This window comes from Pristiophorus japonicus, chromosome 5, assembly GCF_044704955.1.
Source record: "Pristiophorus japonicus isolate sPriJap1 chromosome 5, sPriJap1.hap1, whole genome shotgun sequence".
In the NCBI taxonomy this organism is placed as follows: Eukaryota; Metazoa; Chordata; class Chondrichthyes; family Pristiophoridae; genus Pristiophorus; species Pristiophorus japonicus.
Genome location: NC_091981.1, coordinates 23918645 through 23939113, shown reverse-complemented (window position 1 = coordinate 23939113; position 20469 = coordinate 23918645). Strand labels below are relative to the sequence as shown.

General features: G+C 45.8%; 1 protein-coding gene across 2 annotated transcripts in view; it reads left to right on the top strand.

Moving 5' to 3' along the window:
- tert (telomerase reverse transcriptase) overlaps positions 1-20469 on the top strand; it is a 100211-nt gene that overhangs the window by 28496 nt on the left and 51246 nt on the right. For both annotated transcript variants that reach the window (XM_070880407.1, XM_070880408.1), the window contains exons 7-11: positions 1928-2023; positions 2793-2878; positions 5058-5171; positions 5354-5425; positions 10556-10744. In XM_070880407.1, the coding sequence (XP_070736508.1) occupies positions 1928-2023; positions 2793-2878; positions 5058-5171; positions 5354-5425; positions 10556-10744 (557 nt within the window). The remainder of the gene's footprint in view (positions 1-1927; positions 2024-2792; positions 2879-5057; positions 5172-5353; positions 5426-10555; positions 10745-20469) is intronic.

The following is a 20469-nucleotide window of genomic DNA, read 5'->3' as shown; positions in this document are numbered from 1 at the left end:
CTGAATCCTCATCCATGCCTTTGTTCCCTCTAGACTTGACTATTCCAACGCACCCCTGGCTGACCTCCCACATCCTACCCCACGTAAACTAGCGGTAATCCAAAACCTGGCTGCCCGTGTCCTAACTCGAACCAAGTCCTGCTCACCCTTCACCCCTACATTAGCTCCCAGTTAAGCAACGCCTCAATGTCAAAATTCTCATCCTTGTTTAAAAATCCCTCCACCGCCTCACCCCTCCCTATCACTATAATCTCCTCCAACCCCACAACCCCCGAGATGTCTGCGCTCCTCTAATTCTGCCCTCCTGAGCATCCCTGTTTGTAATCGCTCAACCATTGGTGGCCGTGTCTTCTGTTGCCTTGGCCCTAAGCTCTGGAATTCTCTGCCTAAACCTTTACACCTGTTTACATCTCTTTCCTCTTTCAAGGTGCTCCTTAAAACCTACCTCTTTGACCAAGCTTTTGGTTACCTGACCTCATTTCTCCTTGTGGGGCTCGGTGTCAAATTTTTTGCCTCATAGTACTCCTGTGAAGCGCCTTGGGACATTTCACTATGTTAAAGGCGCTATATAAATACAAATTGTTATTGTTGTCGAAGACTTTAATCAGATCACCTTCTCAGCTCCAGTGAAAATATCCTAATTTCATATCTCTGCATAACTTTAATCCCTTATCTTTTGTTACTGGTTCTGTCCTGTTTTCAGACGTGAACTCCATTGCAATAACAACAACAACATTCATATCATTACTTTCCCAAAAGGGTTAAATAATCCCAGAATTTTCACCCATTAAAATATCTGATCTGTTAAACCAAATATTGATTGGAAAAGGCATAATTTCCTGTGCATTTTATCTGTCACACTTTCCTGAAGCAGCGCTCCTATGCAAAACATTTAATGGTCACATTTTGACGTGAATGCCTGAAATTACATATTCCAGAATGAAAGTATGTATTCACTAGAAAGCAAGAAATGTGATTTGCTGATATACAGATTTTTCAATTATGTTTGACTTGCATGGAGGTTTTTTACAAAACAGCGGATAATCAAATGAACTAATTAAATTGATCAAAATGCTGTGGGTTAGAGTTTTCACTTTGGGCACAATCGCCGTAACTTGCACGCAAAATTGCACCCGATTTATAAAGTTTTTTTCCCCTTGAGTTTCCGCTCAAACTTATTTGCATAACGTTGAACGCAAAATCTGTCATGCACCAGTGCAACTGAGCAGCGCTTTAAAACGTAATCGAGGCCTTGTGCCTAAAAGACCCAGTTCAATTTTTAGGGGCGCCTCAAATGCCTGCGAAAGAGTGCAGTTAACGGAAACTCCCAGTGGTGATTCGTTCACCCTGGGGGCGGGGCCAGTTTTGTGGCCGTATTCTAGAGCAAATGTTTTTATAACTAGCGCAAAAGATTGCGGAAACGCGATTTGCGCTGAATGTAATTAGCGCTTAAAATTCCATGATCTTTTGCGCCAGTTATGCTAATTTTGCCCGAATTACGCAGATTATCCAGCACAATCGAGTGGGAACCCCAGGCATCAATGCTCGCTAATGGTAGTATCTCAGTGACTCAGTACTGAACTTTTCCATTGCTTTCATGGCCTTCATATAATGGAGCGTGCAAAACTGTGCACAATACTCCAGTGATGGTCGCACTATCTATCACTTTTCTGGTCAGCCTTCAGACGGGTAAGACCACAACCACTGGTCTAATGCATTTTGAAGATGTGCGATACAGGCTTTTAAAACCCAACCTCATCACTACTTCTTGATATTCTTGGCTTCTACTGCTTTGTAATTATGCTGGGGTCCTGCGTAAGGGTCTTGATCCATTACCTTCAATGCTCACTCCCACACCTTTATGCTTTATTAAAAAAATAGTAATTTAGCTTTTTTTTTTCTTCTGTCTCATACTATTGATATTCAGGTTTCCACTATGATGGATCTATTGCCGAACATGAAGGACTTGGTGTCCCATCTACAGCAGCATACCTCTCTGCGAAATGCCGTACTAGTTGAGCAGGTAAAACAAGCTGATTTATGGTTATGTCCATCTTACCAATAATTATTCTTTCGTATGGTAGTAGCAAAGGAAATCAAATGACAATATCCAAGTTGGATATCCGGGCAATACTTCCGATGTAACAGCGTGGATATCTTGTAGGCTGCCTGTGAATTCCCCCTGAGGGCAGTGCTCGATGATGTGCTCCAGGGTCTGATTAGGAGCTCCACAGTTGCATGATGGGAATGCTTTAATCTTCCACCTATGGAGAAGGTGGCAGCATCTACCATGACCGGTTCTGAGGCGGTTAATGGTTGTTCACTGTTTGCGAGGAAGGTTTGATCCTTCAGGTTGTACTCTGGGTCTTCTATAAGGAATCAATTCCGTATGTCACAGTTCTTCCAAACATTTCGCCATTGTTCATCAAGGCTGAGAGAGATCTTCTCATAATTCTCCTTGTCTAAGAAGGAAGAAGCTGTCTAAGATAGATGTGATGTTTCTTTGCTGTTTTATTCTTAGAAACATTGGCAAATACATGCATTATTTAATTGAAGTCAAAAGCAGTTCTTAGAGATTCAAACTCATTCTTTTCTATGAGAGCACATTGTGTATAACAATTTAGAGCATTGACTCTAAATATCTACCAGTGTATATACTTTGACAACTCCAAAATTACATCCTTTCTAACCATCCCTATTAAGTTTGAAGTCGCTGCATGATGGACTAATATGACTGTCGATGCATTGATGAGGTTCATAGCCTTTCTCACTTGTACTGGCTTTCTTTTCAGGGTCTGACGTTGAACGAGAACTCTGGACACGTGTTCACTTACTTCCAGCAAATGATTGAGAACAGCACTATCCGAATCGGGGATAAGTAAGCAAAATGTTCTTGGAATATTTGACTGAGAGCTGAGAAACCAGTTTCACCACCGCACGCGATGCAAGTCTGCCGACAGGTCTTTCAAAGCGTGTCCTCACAGTGGCCAGTAGGTGGTGTCTGCGGCTCACTGCATGATGCATGGTTACTCTTAAATGTGTGACTTGTCGAGGCAGTATTCTACTGTGTGAGGCTGCAGTGCTAAGTCCCACACTATACAGCATTTGATCACAGCTACCAAAATACTCTGGCTCGGGTTGTTCACTCTGTTTAAAACCAATTGAAGGAACCTCAGCAAGTTTGGAACACCTCTACTCAAAATTATGATTTAGACCAGTAAATATGCTTTGAAACTAGCTTAATGAACTTGCCCATATACTGAATATATTTAAGGAGATAGATAGATTTCTAAACACAAAAGGCATCAAGGGGTAAAGGGGAAAAAGCGGGAATATGGTGTTGCGATAGAGGATCAGCCATGATCATATTGAACGGCGGTGCAGGCTTGAAGGGCCGAATAGCCTACTACTGCTCCTGTTTTCTATGTTTCTATACAGCAACCCAAAAACACTATAGGGAATGTCTAAATCAGAATTATGTACACACTGCCAGGTGTCCATCTCATTTCCCTGCTCACGACTCTTTGCAGATACTGCAAATGATTGACAACCAATGCACATTAATAGGTGAGAATAAGCAGGGCATGCAGCAAATTACATCTCTAGCTAGCTCACAGTAAGGACCTTGCATGACCAGGCAATCTTGAATTCTACCACTGTTTTCAAGAGAACAGGGCAGAAGGCACTACATCTGCCAACATCGTCTCCTATGAAAGAGGCAAGATTAAATACAAATAACAGTTGGTCTTTTGTCCTGAACTAGAGAATTGTGGAAAGACCAGTCAATTGGACAATGAGCCACAGGTCAACATAGGAACAGGAGGAGGCCAATCAGCCTCTCGAGCCCATTCCGCCATTCAGTGAGATCATGGCTGATCTGCGATATATACCCACCGTTGGCCCATATCCCTTAAACCTTTGGTTAAGAAAAAGCTATCAATCTCAGATTTAAATTAACAATTGACCTAGCTTCAATTGCCATTTGCAGAGGAGAGTTCCAAACTTCTACCACCCTTTGTGTGTAGAAGTGTTTCCTAATTTCACTCCTGAAAGGTCTGGCTCTTCATTTTTAGACTCTGCCCCCAGTCCCCAACCAGCAGAAATAGTTTCTCTCTATCTACCCTATCGGTTCCCCTTGATATCCTGAAAACTTCGATCAGAAGTACTGCAAGAACTAAATACCTTCAATGATCAATACTCTATGAGCAGCTCATCATTATTATTTTCTACAGAGAGGCAAATAAAAATGTTGGTCAGATTAACTGTAGGACTGGAAAAGACTCCCATTATTTTAGATAACTTTAAAGGTTGGGAAAGGGACCTTGGTCCAACTTTGGCCTATTAACTTTTTTATTCGTTCTTGGGATGTGGGTGTCACCGGCAAAGCCAGCATTTATTGCCCATCCCTAATTGCCCTCGAGAAGGTGGTGGCGAGCCATCGCCTTTACAACTGAGTGACTTGCTTGGCCATTTCCGAGGGGCAGTTATGAGTCAAGCACATTGCTGTGGGTCTGGAGTCACATATAGGCCGGACTGGGTAAGGACGGCAGATTTCCTTCTCTCAAGGGCCAGGTGGGTTTTTACGACAATCTGGTAGTTTCATGGACACCATTACTGATACTATTCATTCTAGATTTATTTAATGTTAAATGCATGTTTTTTTTTTCCCTTTGTGGGCCCCATTTTGATGCCAATGAGCACCGATTTGTTTTTGTCAATAGAAGTTGTATACAGGTCAGCTTGATGCTGGTCAGTGTCTGTATTTGACACAGGAAGCTGCGTTTAGAGTTTTCCTGTAGGCAGCTGCTTTGTTGCACATACTCATGATGTTCATAGGTTTTAAATGTTCCTTCCAAAAACCGCAAAGGCGTTTCTTGGGTATTAGACTTGAATTTGAACATCAAAAACAATTGAACTAAAATCCAAAAAAATATTGATGAAAATTATGCAGTGAATTCTTGTTTTAAAAAAAAAATTCTTTTTGTGTATAATTATAATATATATTACTTGAAAAGAATTAAATCCAGTCTCCAAAAGGCTGTGCTCCCTGTTCCCAGGTACTATGTCCAGTGCTGTGGAATACCGCAGGGCTCCATGCTTTCCACCTTGCTGTGCAGCTTGTGTTATGGTGACATGGAGAACAAGCTCTTCAGTGGCATTCAGGAGGATGGGTAAGTGATGGTGTCTTTTTTTCTAAATCTCATAGTTTTTATTTAGAAATTCAGCTTAAAATGTTTGACAGCATTGCGAATAACTTGCTGTCAAAAACCACTTTTTGGTTTTGCAAGTTGCCGTGAGTTTGCAGTTTTCCTTCCTCGTTCCAGTGATTGGTGGGACCGTTTCTTTTCTTTAGGTTGATGCTCCGACTGATCGATGACTTTTTGCTGGTTACTCCACACTTGGCACGTGCAAAAAGATTTCTAAGGTATGTCAGGCGGAGCAAGAGGTAACTGCGCATTGACTCTGAGATGGAGTGCCAGTTGTTCATTCAGCTTGCCTTGTACAACAGAGGAGTGTGTTGGAGCATCGTTTCCCCTATTGAGTTGCGATGTCTTCGCGCAGGGCACTTTACGCAGTGTAGACAGCAATCTGTTTTCTCCGATGCAAGGATCCAAGACAAACCGGGGATAGCCACACGGATGGTTGAATGCGCCCAACAGTACTATCATTGCCTAGTGTGAAAACCCAGGACCAGGTCACGGGTCACAGGTCACGGGTCACTGCACCTGTTCTATGGCCACTTTGTGGGAGTCCTTTAGTTAGGCTGCAGTTGATAGCTTATGTGAAGCGGTCACCTGGAGCGACCCTGATTGTTGTCTGTGTATTTAACCGCACACAGCACACTACTGATTTTGGGGTAATTTGTCTTGGAGAGCTGCTGCAACACAGGGTAGCCCCTTTTTAAAATTTATAATATTTTAGTATGCTTTTATGATGTGTGGAGGATAGAAGAAAGGTAAATTATCCACCTGCATTCTCCATAAAGCATGATCTAACTTCTCCGCAGTGGTATAGTTGGCAGTGGATGGAAAATGCTCGGTGAGTGGGTAGCTAATTTAATTTTAGCTTCAGGTCAAAGTGGTATGGGTACTGGGGCTTTATACCTCTTGGCAGCCGGAGAGCTTGTGCTGCACCAGCTATCTGCAGCATTACTCCGTACCTCGTTTCTCCAGAACTTACCAAGCTGGGCTGTGCTGATTTGAAGAGTGGCAATTGATTATCAATTGGGGAGCGAAGGTGACCCTATCGGGGAGATAATCTAGCTTGGCTGTCAAGTGATAAAATGATTGTTTTATACAGCTCCCCAGATGACTCATCATGCCTGTTAGGTGCTGTGTGTGCCTGTGCAATAATGCAAGGTCAGCCCAATTAAAATATTGCTCCCAGCGTGTTACGTGGAGATGTTCCAAGTTTGTAGGGCCTGGTTTGCTATCTCAGCAAAAGCAAGTGGCTGCTGGCACCTCGGGGCTAAAAGACCTTTGGGGGCGGGGAGGAGGATGGTGACAGAGCAAAGCATCCTGTTTTGAGTTTCGGCAGCAGGATAAGCTGGGTGGCCACAATGGAAGGACTAATAAAAAAAAAACATTTTGCAGCACCCATTTGTAATGGGCACCAGCCGTTGCTCCGGTATTCCAGCTATAATGTGGCCCTTGTGGCTTTGTTGAAATCATTTCTGGGCCCTCACTGTGCCTTGTGTGCAGACTCAGTGCCAGCTATGTTTTGGGCCTAATGCCTAATACAGGGCACTTAACCACTGCCCCAGTGTGTCAATCTAGTGACGCGATCGGGGCCCAGGAGAGGCGCGAGTTCAGTGCCCAGAAGAGGCGCGGGCCCAGGGGCAGCACGGGCCAGTCTACACTGCAATATGTGTGCGCACTAGGTCCGTGCAGCAGAGCTGGTCTCCAGTCGTCTTGGTCAATCCTTGCCACTGGACCAAGACCTAGCTCTGTCAAGCCCGTGTGGTGGCTGGTGTGCAACGGCCACCACATGTTTAAAAAAAAAAAAAAAATCCACGCCAGGCATCTTCCACTCCTCAAGCTGTAGTTCTGGACCTGGAATATTCGTTCCTTCATTGAAGCACCTGTGAACTCATCCTTTTTTGGCATGGAAGCAAGTCATCCTCGTTTCGAGGGACTGCCTATGATGATGACATACAGATGGATACGGTCCCAGATTTGATTTATAGTCTGCTTTGAATGCGCTGGTCCAAACTGGGCATCAGTGAAGACCCTCCAATGATTGATTTTCAGGGCCCCCTCCCCACGTGTTAGGCAGGTACAATTTGGACCTACACCTGTTCACTGCCCTGTGCTAGAAGTGTGTGGATGCAGGAGGAAGGCCGGGTTGAGCTAGGTTATATGCTCTTGCACTTGAAAAGCTGGCAACGCTCTCAATTGAGGCTTAAAAATGAATAAAATCCAATTGGGTGATACCCTGAAAAGTGCCCTTAGAACCGTACGCTAGTAAGGATTCAATGCATTTTGGGACAGCAAGGATAAAAATTGGTGAATCTCTTTTTAATTGACAGTTTATTTTCCTTCTGCAAATTTGCAAGGGCTTATATTTCTATTTACTCCGCTAAAATAAACTACAGTTTACTTTACAAAACTGAAAGTCAGAGTTGAGGGGGAGAAAAAGTTCAAAAATAAAGACTGACTCCAGTTGCTGCTGAGTTAATAGTTTTATCGATAAACTTTTATTAATACTAAATCTAGTCCACCCCAGCCAAATTTCACTCATGTAAAGATGTATATTATAAATATTTTTATCTGCAAAAGGAACTTTGTCATCTTGTATTAATTGGAAACTCTGCACTTGTAATCTGTACTGTCCAAAAGTGTAGATTATGATGTGGGGTTATCGCATGATTTCAGTCCGGATAACAACGGAATCTGGACGGAATGAAATTAATTAGCGTAAAAGATCGTGGAATCTCACCTACTTTAGGCTCGAGTTTCCCTGATCTTTTACACTCGTTTAAAGGTCCATTCTCCCGGAGCGGACCCCGCACTCGAAACTGACCACACCCTGTGGAACGTTCATCACATTGCGCCCAGATTCTCAGGCGCACAGGTATCCGAGATCTCTGCGCTCCTCTTGCACATTCCCGATTTTCATCGCTCCACCTGTGGCTGCGCTACCTTCAGCCGCCTGGGCCCCAAGCTCTGGAACTCCCTGCCTAAACCTCTCTGCCTCTCCACCTCTCTCTCCTCCTTTAAGACGCTCCTTAAAACCTATCTCTTAGATCAAGCTGCCAGCTTTTGCTCATCTGCCCTAATGTCTCCTTGTGTGGCTCAGTGTCAAATTTTGTCTGATATCGCTCCTGTGAAATGCCTTGACGTTTTACGACGTTAAAGGCGCTATACAAATGCAAACTCTTGTCGCATTAATCCATCGTTAGTGACCAGCAGTCAATTGAAAGTTTCCTTTGAACTTTTTAAAGTTACAGTCTTGCAGGCTCTGCCCCTTTAAAAAGGGGGCACATGCTTGACTTTAAATTGGCAAATTGTCGCCAATAAGAGTCAGCAGTCAATTGACACCTCGCTCGGGTCTGTTTCTCACAGTGCTGCTACAATTATTTTCAATTACTTTAAACTCAGCTTAAATGAGTTTTACATTCAGTCAGTGGATCTGCCCTTGGTACACAAGACGTGTGAGCAGCAGCCCATTGAAACCACTAATTGGCCTGTTTCTCCAGCTGCCGCCATCACTTGAGCACATTTTTCGGTTCAAGTTCCGTCACCTTGAGGCCCCATCGACTGTGGTCCAGTCAATAATCGATAACACTGCACGATCGCGCTGATTCATGGGGGATTTTGCGTTCGGCACATGTGGAAACTTGGGCGTAACTTCACCTCAAAAAAACCAGCACAATCCGTGTGCATTTTCCCGATTCCGCCCCAGCTGAAACTCCAACCCTTTATGATTAATTTTAACGAAGGATCTAATATTCCAGGTCACGAACAACATCCTCAAGGGTGGAAGATGCCTGTGCGTGGATTTTTTTTAATGTGTGATGGCCGTTGCTCACCAGCCACCACACGGGCTTGTCAGAGCTAGGTCTTGGTCCAGAGGCAAGGATTACCCAGGACGACTGGAGACCTGCTCTGCTGCACGACCTAGTGCGCACACATATCGCAGTGTGGGCTGGTCCGTGCTGCCCCTGGCCCCGAACTTGCGCCTCTCCTGGGCCCCGATCACGTCCCTCCACAGTCTCTCACCGCTCCTGCTGTATCTGTCCACGCTCCAATCACCGACCTGGATCTTGTTGACGTCACTCTTCACTGCTGTCTCCCTCCTGCACCAGCTCGCACTGCTCCCTGATGTGGCATGCCTCCACGCTGTTCCCAGGCCGCCGCATCTCCGCTTCTTTTATGTTGTCTCCACGTTGAATTTAAAATGTAGTGTGTTGTTGGCTGTGCAGTTGACGTGTATCCGAGACCTCTGCCAACACCTCTCTGTAAACAATTGTTGAGAGCAGTCTGGAAGTTGCTCATCAACAGATTTACATTTTTTTTTATAAATGCTAGTTTATTTTATTTTCACTCATTTTCCATGAGGGAAGTGGTTGGTCTCTTGGTACCTATCCTGGGAGGGGGGAGGGGGGAGGGGGAGTTCCCGAGCCACTGACTCCACCCTCTCCCTGGTCACTGTCTGAGGCTGAAACACAGCGTTCACAACCTTGCCGTCCTACTTGACACTGAGCTAAGCTTCCAACCCCCTACTTTCCACCTCCGTCATATCGCCCGACTCCGGCTCTGCCTCACTCCATCTGCTGCCTCACCCCACATCCATGTCTTTGTTACCTCCAGACTTGACTCTTCCAAAATACTCCTGCCCGGCCTCCCAATTTCCACCCTCCGCAAACTTCAGCTCATCCAAAACTCCACTGCCCGTATCCTAACTCGCACCAAGTCCAGTTCACCCATCTCCCCTGTGCTCGCCAACCTACATTGGCTCCTGGTCTGGCAACGCCTCGATTTAAAAAAAAATCATCCACCTTGTGTTCAAATCCCTATCTCTGTATCTCCTCCAGCCCTATAATGCTCCAAGATATCTGCGCTCCTCTAATTCTGGCCTCTTGCACATCCCTAATTTCCATCGCTCCACCATTGGTGGCTGTGCCTTCAGCTTCCTTGGCCCTAAGCTCTGGAATTCCTTCTCTGTCTCTCTCTCTCTGTCCTCGTTTAATTGGCTTCTTGAAACCTACCTCTTTGACCAAACCTGTCCTAATATCTCTCTGTGGCTTGTGTATCAAATGTTATCTGATAATGCTCCTGTGAAGCACCTCGGGGTGTTTTAACTACATTAAAGGCACTATATAAATGCAAGTTGTTGTTGTTGAGTGTTTTAAGATTCACTGCAAGGAATAGATTAAGGATAGCAGTTCACTTTGGCACATTGGTGCCCTACAGCACCAGAGAACCTAATCTTGTACACAATTGTAATCGAGATAATACAGTACTGTTTTTCCATTGATGTGAGCTCATGTGCTGTGGAGAACTGAAGAGATCACACTGAACAACTAATTATTTATGTTTTCTTAATGATCAAGAATTCTGGCTGCAGGAATCCCAGAGTATGGCTGTTTCATAAGCCCCCATAAAACAGTGGTCAACTTCGCTCTTGATGAGAACCTTCCAGGCTGCAGCAAGGCCAAGTCGTTGCCAGAACACTGCCTCTTTCCTTGGTGTGGCCTGCTATTCGATACACAGACATTTGAAGTCTACTGCGACTATTCCAGGTAGTACCATATTGGGCCTGTTCATGTAACTTAAGTTCCTTAAGCTTCCAGTTGATAATCTTGGCCATACCATACAGGAGCAAGTATTGGGCAGTGGCCCAGAAAGGTGAGCTCACGGGAGGGAGGGAACTGATGAAAGGCTGTTGTAGCCCTCCTTGTTGGTGGATATTAAATGGGACCGACTGAAATTGAAAGCAGGTCATCTGACTGCTCCTCTCAGTTCAAGACTGGGGCAAAGAAGACAATTTAAAGGGGACAAGCATTCATCATAGACAGTCCCTCGGAATGGAGGAAGACTTGCTTCCACTCTTAACATGAGTTCTTGGATGGCTGTACAGTCCAATACGAGAACCACAGTCTCTGTCACAGGTGGGACAGATAGTCATTTAGGGAAGGGATGGGTGGGACTGGTTTGCCGCACGCTCTTTCCGCTGCCTGCGCTTGATTTCTGTATGCTCTCAGCGACGAGACTCGAGGAGCTCCGCGCTCTCCCGGATGCACTTTCTCCACTTAGGGCAGTCTTTGGCCAGGGACTCCCAGGTGTTGGTGACGATGTCGCACTTTATCAGGGAGGCTTTGAGGGTGCCCTTGTAACCTTTCAGCTGCCCACTTTTGGCTCGTTTGACGTGAAGGAGCTTCGAGTAGAGCGCATGCTTTGGGACTCTCGTGTCTGACATGCAAACAATGCGGCCTGCCCAGCGGGGCTGATCAAGTGTGGTCAGTGCTTCAATGCTGGGGATGTTGGCCTGGTCAAGGCTGCTAATGTCGGTGCGTCTATCCTCCCAGGGGATTTGCAGGATCTTACGTATAGTATGGTGCTGAACAACAGATTCATTCCCTGATCATTTGATAGTGGAGGAACTGGTGATTTTTTTCTGGTCTATGGTTGTTTCCATAAAGAGACTTTTGCTGACGAGTGTTTTTATACAAATCTGGTTTCATAACTTAAATTATAAATATATATAATTGCGGGTTTGAATAAATAGCAAAGTGTATTGACATCGTCAAAAGGATTTGATCATTGCTTTGTTTTGTAATAGTGGAGGAATATAGGGAGAGAACTTCGGAGCGTTTGCACCCCCTGTTAGGGGCACAAAGTACTTTACACCCGGGCACAGCGCCGAGACCGACTCCCGCGAAATTCCGCAGGAACTCCCGCAGGCAGTACCAACGTTCGTGGCCCTAGTATTATACTGCAAGATATTGTGTATATATTGCATCAATCTTTAAAGTACAGGTGTGGTAATGTAATAGGGGTCATTTAATGTAATAGGACTGTCCGCTGTGGCTCAGTGGGCAGCGCACTTGTCTCCGAGTCAGAAGGTTGTGGGTTCAAGTCCCACTCCAGAGACTTGAGCACATGAATCTTGGCTGACACTCCCAGTACAATGCTGAGGGAGTGCTGCACTGTCGGAGGTGCCATCTTTCGGGTGAGACGTTAAACCGAGGCCCTGCCTGCTTTCTCAGGTGGATGTAAAAGATCCCACGGCACTATTTCGAAGAAGAGCAGGGGAGTTATTTCCAGTGTCCTGACCAATATTTATCCCTCAATCAACATAACAAAAACAGATTATCTGGTCATTATCACATTGCTGTGTGTGGGAGCTTGCTGTGTGCAAATTGGCTGCCGCATTTCCTACATTACAGCAGTGACTGCACTTCAAAAGTACTTAATTGGCTGTAAAGGGCTTTGAGACATCCGGTGGTCATCAAAGGCGCTATATAAATGTAAGTCTTTCTTTTCTCTCTTTGGCGCATGAGTTCTCTTTCTGGTTTAAATGACAGTGTTGTTCTGCTTGGATAATGTGTTCTGACTGATAACCACGCTCTCAAAATCTTAAGACTTCCCCTGATACTCCTTGGCCCTCAACAAAGTTATATTAAAACATAGACTGTGATCACTCAGTATGTCAGCACAGGGTTACAGAGGAGAAACTATAGGCTGTAACCAGTCTTGAAGTTCTGCTATAAAAACAGAAAACGCTGGAAATCTCAGCCGGTCAGGCAGGTTCTGACGAAGGGTCATCGACCTGAAACGTTAACTCTGTTTCTCTCCACAGATGCTGCCTGACCTGAAATTTCCAGCATTTTCTGCTTTTACTTCAGATTCCAGCATCCGCAGTATTTTATTTTGTGTTGTTGTTGAAGTTCTGCTATCTTGGTTTATGAGATCATTGCAACCTCTTAAGTGTTACAGCCTTGAAACTCCCTCTGAGCAATTATTCTGTACACCTTTTTTTCTTTTTATTGACTTCTGAAATTTATATTCACCGATATATTTTATGAAGCTATTATATATTTTGATTGCCCAGTGCTCACAGGAGGAAAATATTGACACATTCTCGTTTTTTGCTGTGGCTGTGCCAACAGGACTACTGTGGGTTTTGGGAGTTAGGGCCAAAGGAACAGGAGTAATTCATTTCCTCAGGCCTGCTCAGAGTTTGTTTTGTTCTCTGGTACTTGCCTCACAACAGGGTCGATTTTAACTTGCTGAAGTTGGCGGTAATGGAGCAGGAACAACCGCAAAATGGGGTCGGTCAACATACCACCCCGTCAATGTGACGCTCTGCCCACAGCTACATTTACACGATTTAAAAAAAAAATAGGTTCACGGGATGTGTGCACCGCTGGCAAGGCCAGCATTTATTGCCCATCCCTAATTGACCTCGAGTAGATGGTGGTGAGCCGTTTTCTTGAACTGCTGCAGTCCGTGTGATGAACCCGCCCTCCTGTATGGCTCAGAAACATGGACCATGTACAGTAGACTCCTCAAGTCGCTGGAGAAATACCACCAGCGATGTCTCTGCAAGATCCCTGGGAGGACAGATGCACCAACGTTAGCATCCTCGACTAGGCCAACATCCCCAGCATCGAAGCACTGACCACACTCGAGCAGCTCCGCTGGGCAGGCCACATAGTTCGCACGCCAAACACGAGACTCCCAAAGCAAGCACTCTACTCGGAATTCCTTCACAGCAAATGAGCCCAAGGTGGGCAGAGGAAATGTTGCATGGACACCCTCAAAGCCTCCCTGATAAAGTGCAACATCCCCTCTGACACCTGGGAGTTCCTGGCCAAAGACCACCCTAAGTGGAGGAAGTGCATCTGGGAGGGCGCTGAGCACCTCGAGTCTCGTCGCCGAGAGCATGCAGAAATCAAGCGCAGGCAGCGGAAGGAGCGTGCGGCAAACCAGTCCCACCCTCCCCTTTCCTTCAACGACTGTCTGCCCCACCTGTGACGGAGACTGTGGTTCTTGTATTGGACTGTTCAGCCACCTAAGAACACATGTTAAGAGTGGAAGCAAGTCTTCCTCGATTCCGAGGGACTGCCTATGATGATGATGATGAAGGTACTCCCACAGTGCTGTTGGGGAGGGAGTTCCAGGATTTTGACCCAGCGACGATGAAGGAACGGCGAGATATTTCCAAGTTAGGATGGTGTGTAACTTGGAGGTGGCGCTGCTCCCATGCGCCTGCCCTCCTCCTTCTCGGTGGTAGAGGTGCTGTCGATGAAGCCTTGCTGAGTTAAGCGCTGGGCAGCCCGAGCTGCTTGTTTCAGGCAGTAAAGAAAGAAAGGAAGGCTTTGATTTTATGTAGAGCTTTTCACGACCCACAGCGTTTTCCAGCCAATGAAGTACTTTTTAAACATGTAGTCACTGTTGTAATGTGGGGAACATAGCAGCCAATCTGTGCACAGCAAGCTCCCACAAGCAGCAGTGAGCAAAGGACCAGATCACCTGTTTTTTTTTTTAGTGGTGATGGTTGAGGGATAAATAGTGGCCAGGATACTTGGGAGAACTTCTCTGCTCGACTTCGAATAGGGCCAAGGGCTAGTTTATTTCCATTGGAGAGGTAAGGCAGGGACTCGGTTTTAACGTCTCACCCAAAAGTCAACACCTCCGACAGTGCAGCGCTCCCTCAGTGCTGCACTGAAGCATCTGCCTAGATTATGTGCTCTAGTCCCTGAAGCGGGACTTGAACCCACAACCTTCTGGCTCGGAGGCGAGAAAGTGCTGCGCACTGAGACACAGCTGCCACCTTTTACAGACGTGGGTAGGACCCCGATTCCCATGTTGAGAGACAACTGGTTGGATTGTGCGCTGCAACGAGCACTGTGCTCTCTCCGACCCGTGGTCCTCAGGCCCTGAAAAGGTAAGTTATAAATTATTATTACGAAGCCAGAAGGCCCCCGCCCCCCCCCCCCCCCCCACTGCGTTCGGGACACCTCTTTGCCCCCTCCCCCCGGGCCGTATGTTGCTGACAGCCGGATCCGGTAAGCCGTGTCGGCCTGCCGTTTGGGGTGGGCACCTCACCGGTGCCATTTAAATGAGGCCCAGGCCACTCCGTTGTCTGAGCCGGTGGATCTTTCATCTTTTAAAGGTGGAGAATTTAGCTCATAAATTCCACATTTTATGATTTGCCAATAAATCAGCTTCACGCTCGTCAGTAATTTTTGGATACGGGTTGTAAATTTACTTTGCTTGCATCTCGGGGAATGCACAACGGTCGTCCCCTTGTCCTGCACATTAGAGTGTCGGCTGTGGTTCAGTGGGTAGCACTCTCGCCTCTGAGTCAGTGGGTTGTGGGTTCAAGTCCCACTCCAGGAACTTGAGCACATAAATCTAGGCTGACACTCCAGTGCAGTGCTGAGGGAGCGCTGCACTGTCGGAGTTGCCGTCTTTCAGATGAGACGTTAAACCGAGGCCCTGTCTGTCCTCTCGGGTGGATGTAAAAGATCCCACGACACTATTTCAAAGAACAGCTGGGGAGTTATCCCCGGTGTCCTGGCCAATATTTATCCCTTAATCAACATAACAAAAAAACAGATTATCTGGTCATTATCACATTGCTGTTTGTGGGAGCTTGCTGTGCGCAAGTTGGCTGCTGTGTTTCCCACATTACAACAGTGACTACACTCCAAACATACTTCATTGGCTGTAAAGTGCTTTGAGACGTCCAGTGGTTAAAGGCGCTATATAAATGCAAGTCTTTTATTAATAGCAGAAGCATTCCCACTCTTGGACTCCACCTATGATGTATTTCTAAGTACTATAATTCGTCTGTATGCCGTTAGCCTTGCCATAAAGTGGCTTGAATGTGTTTTGAAAATACTGCTAATAGTTTTGTTTGAACGACTGAGGAATCTAGTGCTTTTCAGTTGCTGTTTTAGTTATTGGCTGGTAATGATTAGGGTTTCCAGGCCGCCTGTTGCATTCTCCACCGATATGACTACAGGTTGCACCTCCCTTATCTGGAACTCTCGAGACCTGGCCGGTTCTGGATAAGGGATTTTCCGGACAAGGGTTGGTCACATAAATTGGATGGTACAGGTACTGAGCAAGGGGATATCGGGGCTGGCTGGCTTGGGGCTCAGAGTGCGGCAGAGAGATCATGGGGGTGGACCGCAGAGTCAGGCCACCAATTGCGGGAGTCGGCAGCGAGGAAGGACTTCAATTTGTTCGTGTCGAAGTTCTGCGCATGTGCCACCCGGTGGCCGGGAATGGTTCTGGACGAGGGGTGGTTCTGGATAAGAGAGTTCTGGATAAGGGAGGTTCAACCTGTAATTGGTTTGGTTAGGTAGGCCTCTGACATAAGTAAGTTATGTGTGAATATCAGACTAATGACCTTTAGAATATAGTCATTTGGTTATTTATTGACTTTAATGCCTGACTGAACGTTGACATCTGACAATTCCCTTGGAAATGGTCCCTTCCTGCTGTATTACATAGTATTCTGACGGGAGTAATTTTTTGGAGTTCTTCGATGTAGGGGGAAATTTTACCCCCAACAATGGGGGGCAGGTTTGGATTGGGTGGGAGGTAAAGTGAATCCTGACCCCAACCCGTTCTTTTCCGGTTTTGATGGGGCTGGGTAGCCAACTCGCTCCCAGGAGGCAGGTTGGCACTTTAAATATTATAATGAGGCTGTGTGCCTCTTTTTGAAGCACCATCTTAAATTGAACTCTGGGCCGTTAAATCCAGCAGGTCCTGAGGGAAGTTCCCCCAGGTTTCCTATCGCAATCCAGCCCCCACCCCTCCCCCGCCCCCTACCCACCACAAGTTTAAAATCTCGCCCAACGTGCTTTAGACCAAATTATAGAAAAATAGAAAATAGGTGCAGGAGTAGGCCCTTCGTCCCTTCGAGCCTGCACTGCCATTCCATAAGATCATGGCTGATCATTCCCTCAGTACCTCTTTCCCGCTTTCTCTCCATACCCCTTGATCTCTTTAGCTGTAAGGGCCATATCTAACTCCCTCTTGAATATATCCAGTGAACTGGCATCAACAACTATCTGCGGCAGGGAATTCCACAGGTTAACAACTCTCTGAGTGAAGAAGTTTCTCCTCATCTCAGTCCTAAATGGCCTATCCCTTATCCTAAGACTAAGTCCCCTGGTTCTGGACTTCCCCAACATCGGGAACATTCTTCCCACATCTAACCTGTCCAGTCCTGTCAGAATCTTATGAGATCCCCTCGCGTCCTTCTAAACTCCAGTGAATAAAGGCCCAGTTGATCCAGTCTCTCCTCATTTGTCAGTCCAGCCATCACTGGAATCAATCTGGTGAACCGTCGCTGCACTCCCTCAATAGCAAGAACATCCTTCCTCAGATTAGGAGACCAAAACTAAACACAATATTCCAGGTGAGGCCTCACCAAGGCCCTGTACAACTGCAGTAAGACCTCCCTGCTCCTATACTCAAATCCCCTAGCTATGAAGGCCAACATACCATTTGCCGCCTTCACCGCCTGCTGTACCTGCATGCCAGCTTTCAATGACTGATGTACCATGACACCCAGGTCTCGTTGCACCTCCCCTTTTCCTAATCTGCCATTCAGATAATATTCTGCCTTCGTGTTTTTGCCCCCAAAATGGATAACCTCACATTTATCCACATTATACTGCATCTGCCATGCATTTGCCCACTCACCTAACCTGTCCAATTCACCCTGCAGCCTCTTAGCTTGCTCCTCTCAGCTCATACCGCCACTCAGTTTAGTGTCATCTGCAAACTTGGAGATATTACACTTAATTCCTTCATCTAAATCGTTCATGTATATTTAAAGAGCTGGGGTCCCAGCACTGAGCCCTGCGGCACTCCACTAGTCACAGCCTGCCATTCTGAAAAGGACCCGTTTATCCCGACTCTCTGTTTCCTGTCTGCCAACCAGTTCTCTATCTTAGTACATTACCCCCAATACCATGTGCTTTGATTTTGCACACCAATCTCTTGTGCGGGACCTTGTCAAAAGCTTTTGAAAGTCTAAATACACCACATCCACTGGTTCTCCCTTGTCCACTCTGCTAGTTACATCCTCAAAAAATTCCAGAAGATTCGTCAAGCATGATTTCCCTTTCATAAATCCATGCTGACTTGGACCGATCCTGTCACTGCTTTCCAAATGCGCTGCTATTTCATCCTTAATGATCGATTCCAACATTTTCCCCACTACTGTCAGGCTAATTACCCATTTTCTCTCTCCCTCCTTTTTTAAAAAGTGGTGTTACATTAGCTACCCTCCAGTCCATAGGGACTGATCCAGAGTCGATAGACTGTTGGAAAATGATCACCAATGCATCCACTATTTCTAGGGCCACTTCCTTAAGTACTCTGGGATGCAGACTATCAGGCCCCGGGGATTTATCGGCCTTCAATCCCATCAATTTCCCTAACACAATTTCCCGCTTTATAAGAATATCCTTCAGTTCCTCCTCCTCACTAGACCCACTGTCCCCGAGTACATTCAGAAGGTTATTTGTGTCTTCCTTCGTGAAGACAGAACCAAAGTATTTGTTCAATTGGTCTGCCATTTCTTTGTTCCCCATTATAATTCACCTGAATCCGGCTGCAAGGGACCTACGTTTGTCTTCACTAATCTTTTTCTCTTCACATATTTATAGAAGCTTATGCAGTCAATTTTTATGTTCCCTGCAAGCTTCCTCTCGTACTCTATTTTCCCCCTCTTAATTAAAGCCTTAGTCCTCCTCTGTTGAATTCTAAATTTCTCCCAGTCCTCAGGTTTGTGGCTTTTTCTAGCCCATTTATATGCCTCTTCCTTGGTTTTAACACTATCCTTAATTTCCCTTGTTAGCCACAGTTGAGCCACCTTCCCCGTTTTATTTTACTCCAGACAAGAATGTACAATTGTTGAAGTTCATCATGTGATCTTTAAATGTTTGCCATTGCTTATCCACCGTCAACCCTTAAAGTATCCTTTGCCTGTCTATTTTAGCCAATTCACGCCTCACACCGTCGAAGTTACCTTTCCTTAAGTTCAGGACCCTAGTTTCCGAATTAACTGTGTCACTCTCCATCTTTAATATTATGGTCACTCTACCCCAAGGGGCCTCGCACAACAAGATTGCTCATTAGTCCCTTCTCATTTCACATCACCCAGTCTAGGAGGCCAGCTCTCTAGTTGGTTCCTCGACATATTGGTCTAGAAAACCATCCCTAATACACGCCAGGAAATCCTCCTCCACCACATTGCTACCAGTTTGGTTAGCCCAATCAATATATAGATTAGTCGCACATGATAACTGCTGTATCTTTATTGCACACATCCCTTATTTCTAGTTTGATGCTGTCCCCAACCTCTCTACTACTGTTTGCTGGTCTACACAACTCCCACTAGCGTTTTCTGCCCTTTGATATTCCGCAGCTCCACCCATACCGATTCCACATCATCCAGGCTAATGTCCCTCCTTATTATTGCATTAATTTCCTCTTTAACCAGCAGCGCCACCCCAGCTCCTTTTCCTTTCTGTCTATCCTTCCTGAATGTTGAATGCCCCTGGAGTTGAGTTCCCAGCCTTGGTCACCCTGGAGCCATGTCTCCGTGATGCCAATTACATCATATCCGTTAACTGCTATCTACGCAGTTAATTCATCCACCTTATTCCGAATACTCCTCACATTGAGGCACAGAGCCTTCAGGCTTGTCTTTTTAACACACTTCGCTCCTTTAGAATTTTGCTGTAATGTGGCCCTTTTTGTTTTTGTTTTTTGCCTTGGGTTTCTCTGCCCTCCACTTTTACTATTCTCCTTTCTATCTTTTGCTTCTGCCTCCATTTTATTTCCCTCTGACTCCCTGCATAGGTTCCCACCCCCCTGCCATATTAGTTTAACTCCTCCCCAATAGCACTAGCAAACACACCCCCTCGGACATTGGTTCCAGTCCTACCCAGGTGCAGACCGTCCGGTTTGTACTGGTCCCACCTCCCCCAGAACCGGTTCCAATGTCCCAGGAATTTGAATCCCTCCCTCTTGCACCATTCCTCAAGCCACGTATTCATCTGAGTTATCCTGCGATTCCTACTCTGACTAGCACGTGGCACTGGTAGCAATCCTGAGATTACTACTTTTGAGGTCCTACTTTTTAATTTAGCTCTTAGCCAGTAATCTGTCCTGCACTACATTTCCATCATTCAGATACTTTTGGCAGTTCACTGTATCCTTCGTCGGAAAAGGATGTCATTTTGGGAGGCATTTGCATCTCAGTAAATGTCACTTGGTGCTGGCCATGAATTCTTGATTCAAGAATGGCACCTCGCCAGATTACATCATCTCTGATGAGCAGGTCCATCTCTCCTTGCCAAAAAGTGGTTTGAATTTTAGATTATTTCTTACCATTTTATAGTTAACAAGGGTGATGCCAGAATCATAAATGCAGGTCAAAGAGTATGTTTCTGTTTTGTAAGTGAATTCATTTGCATGCTTTTGGCCT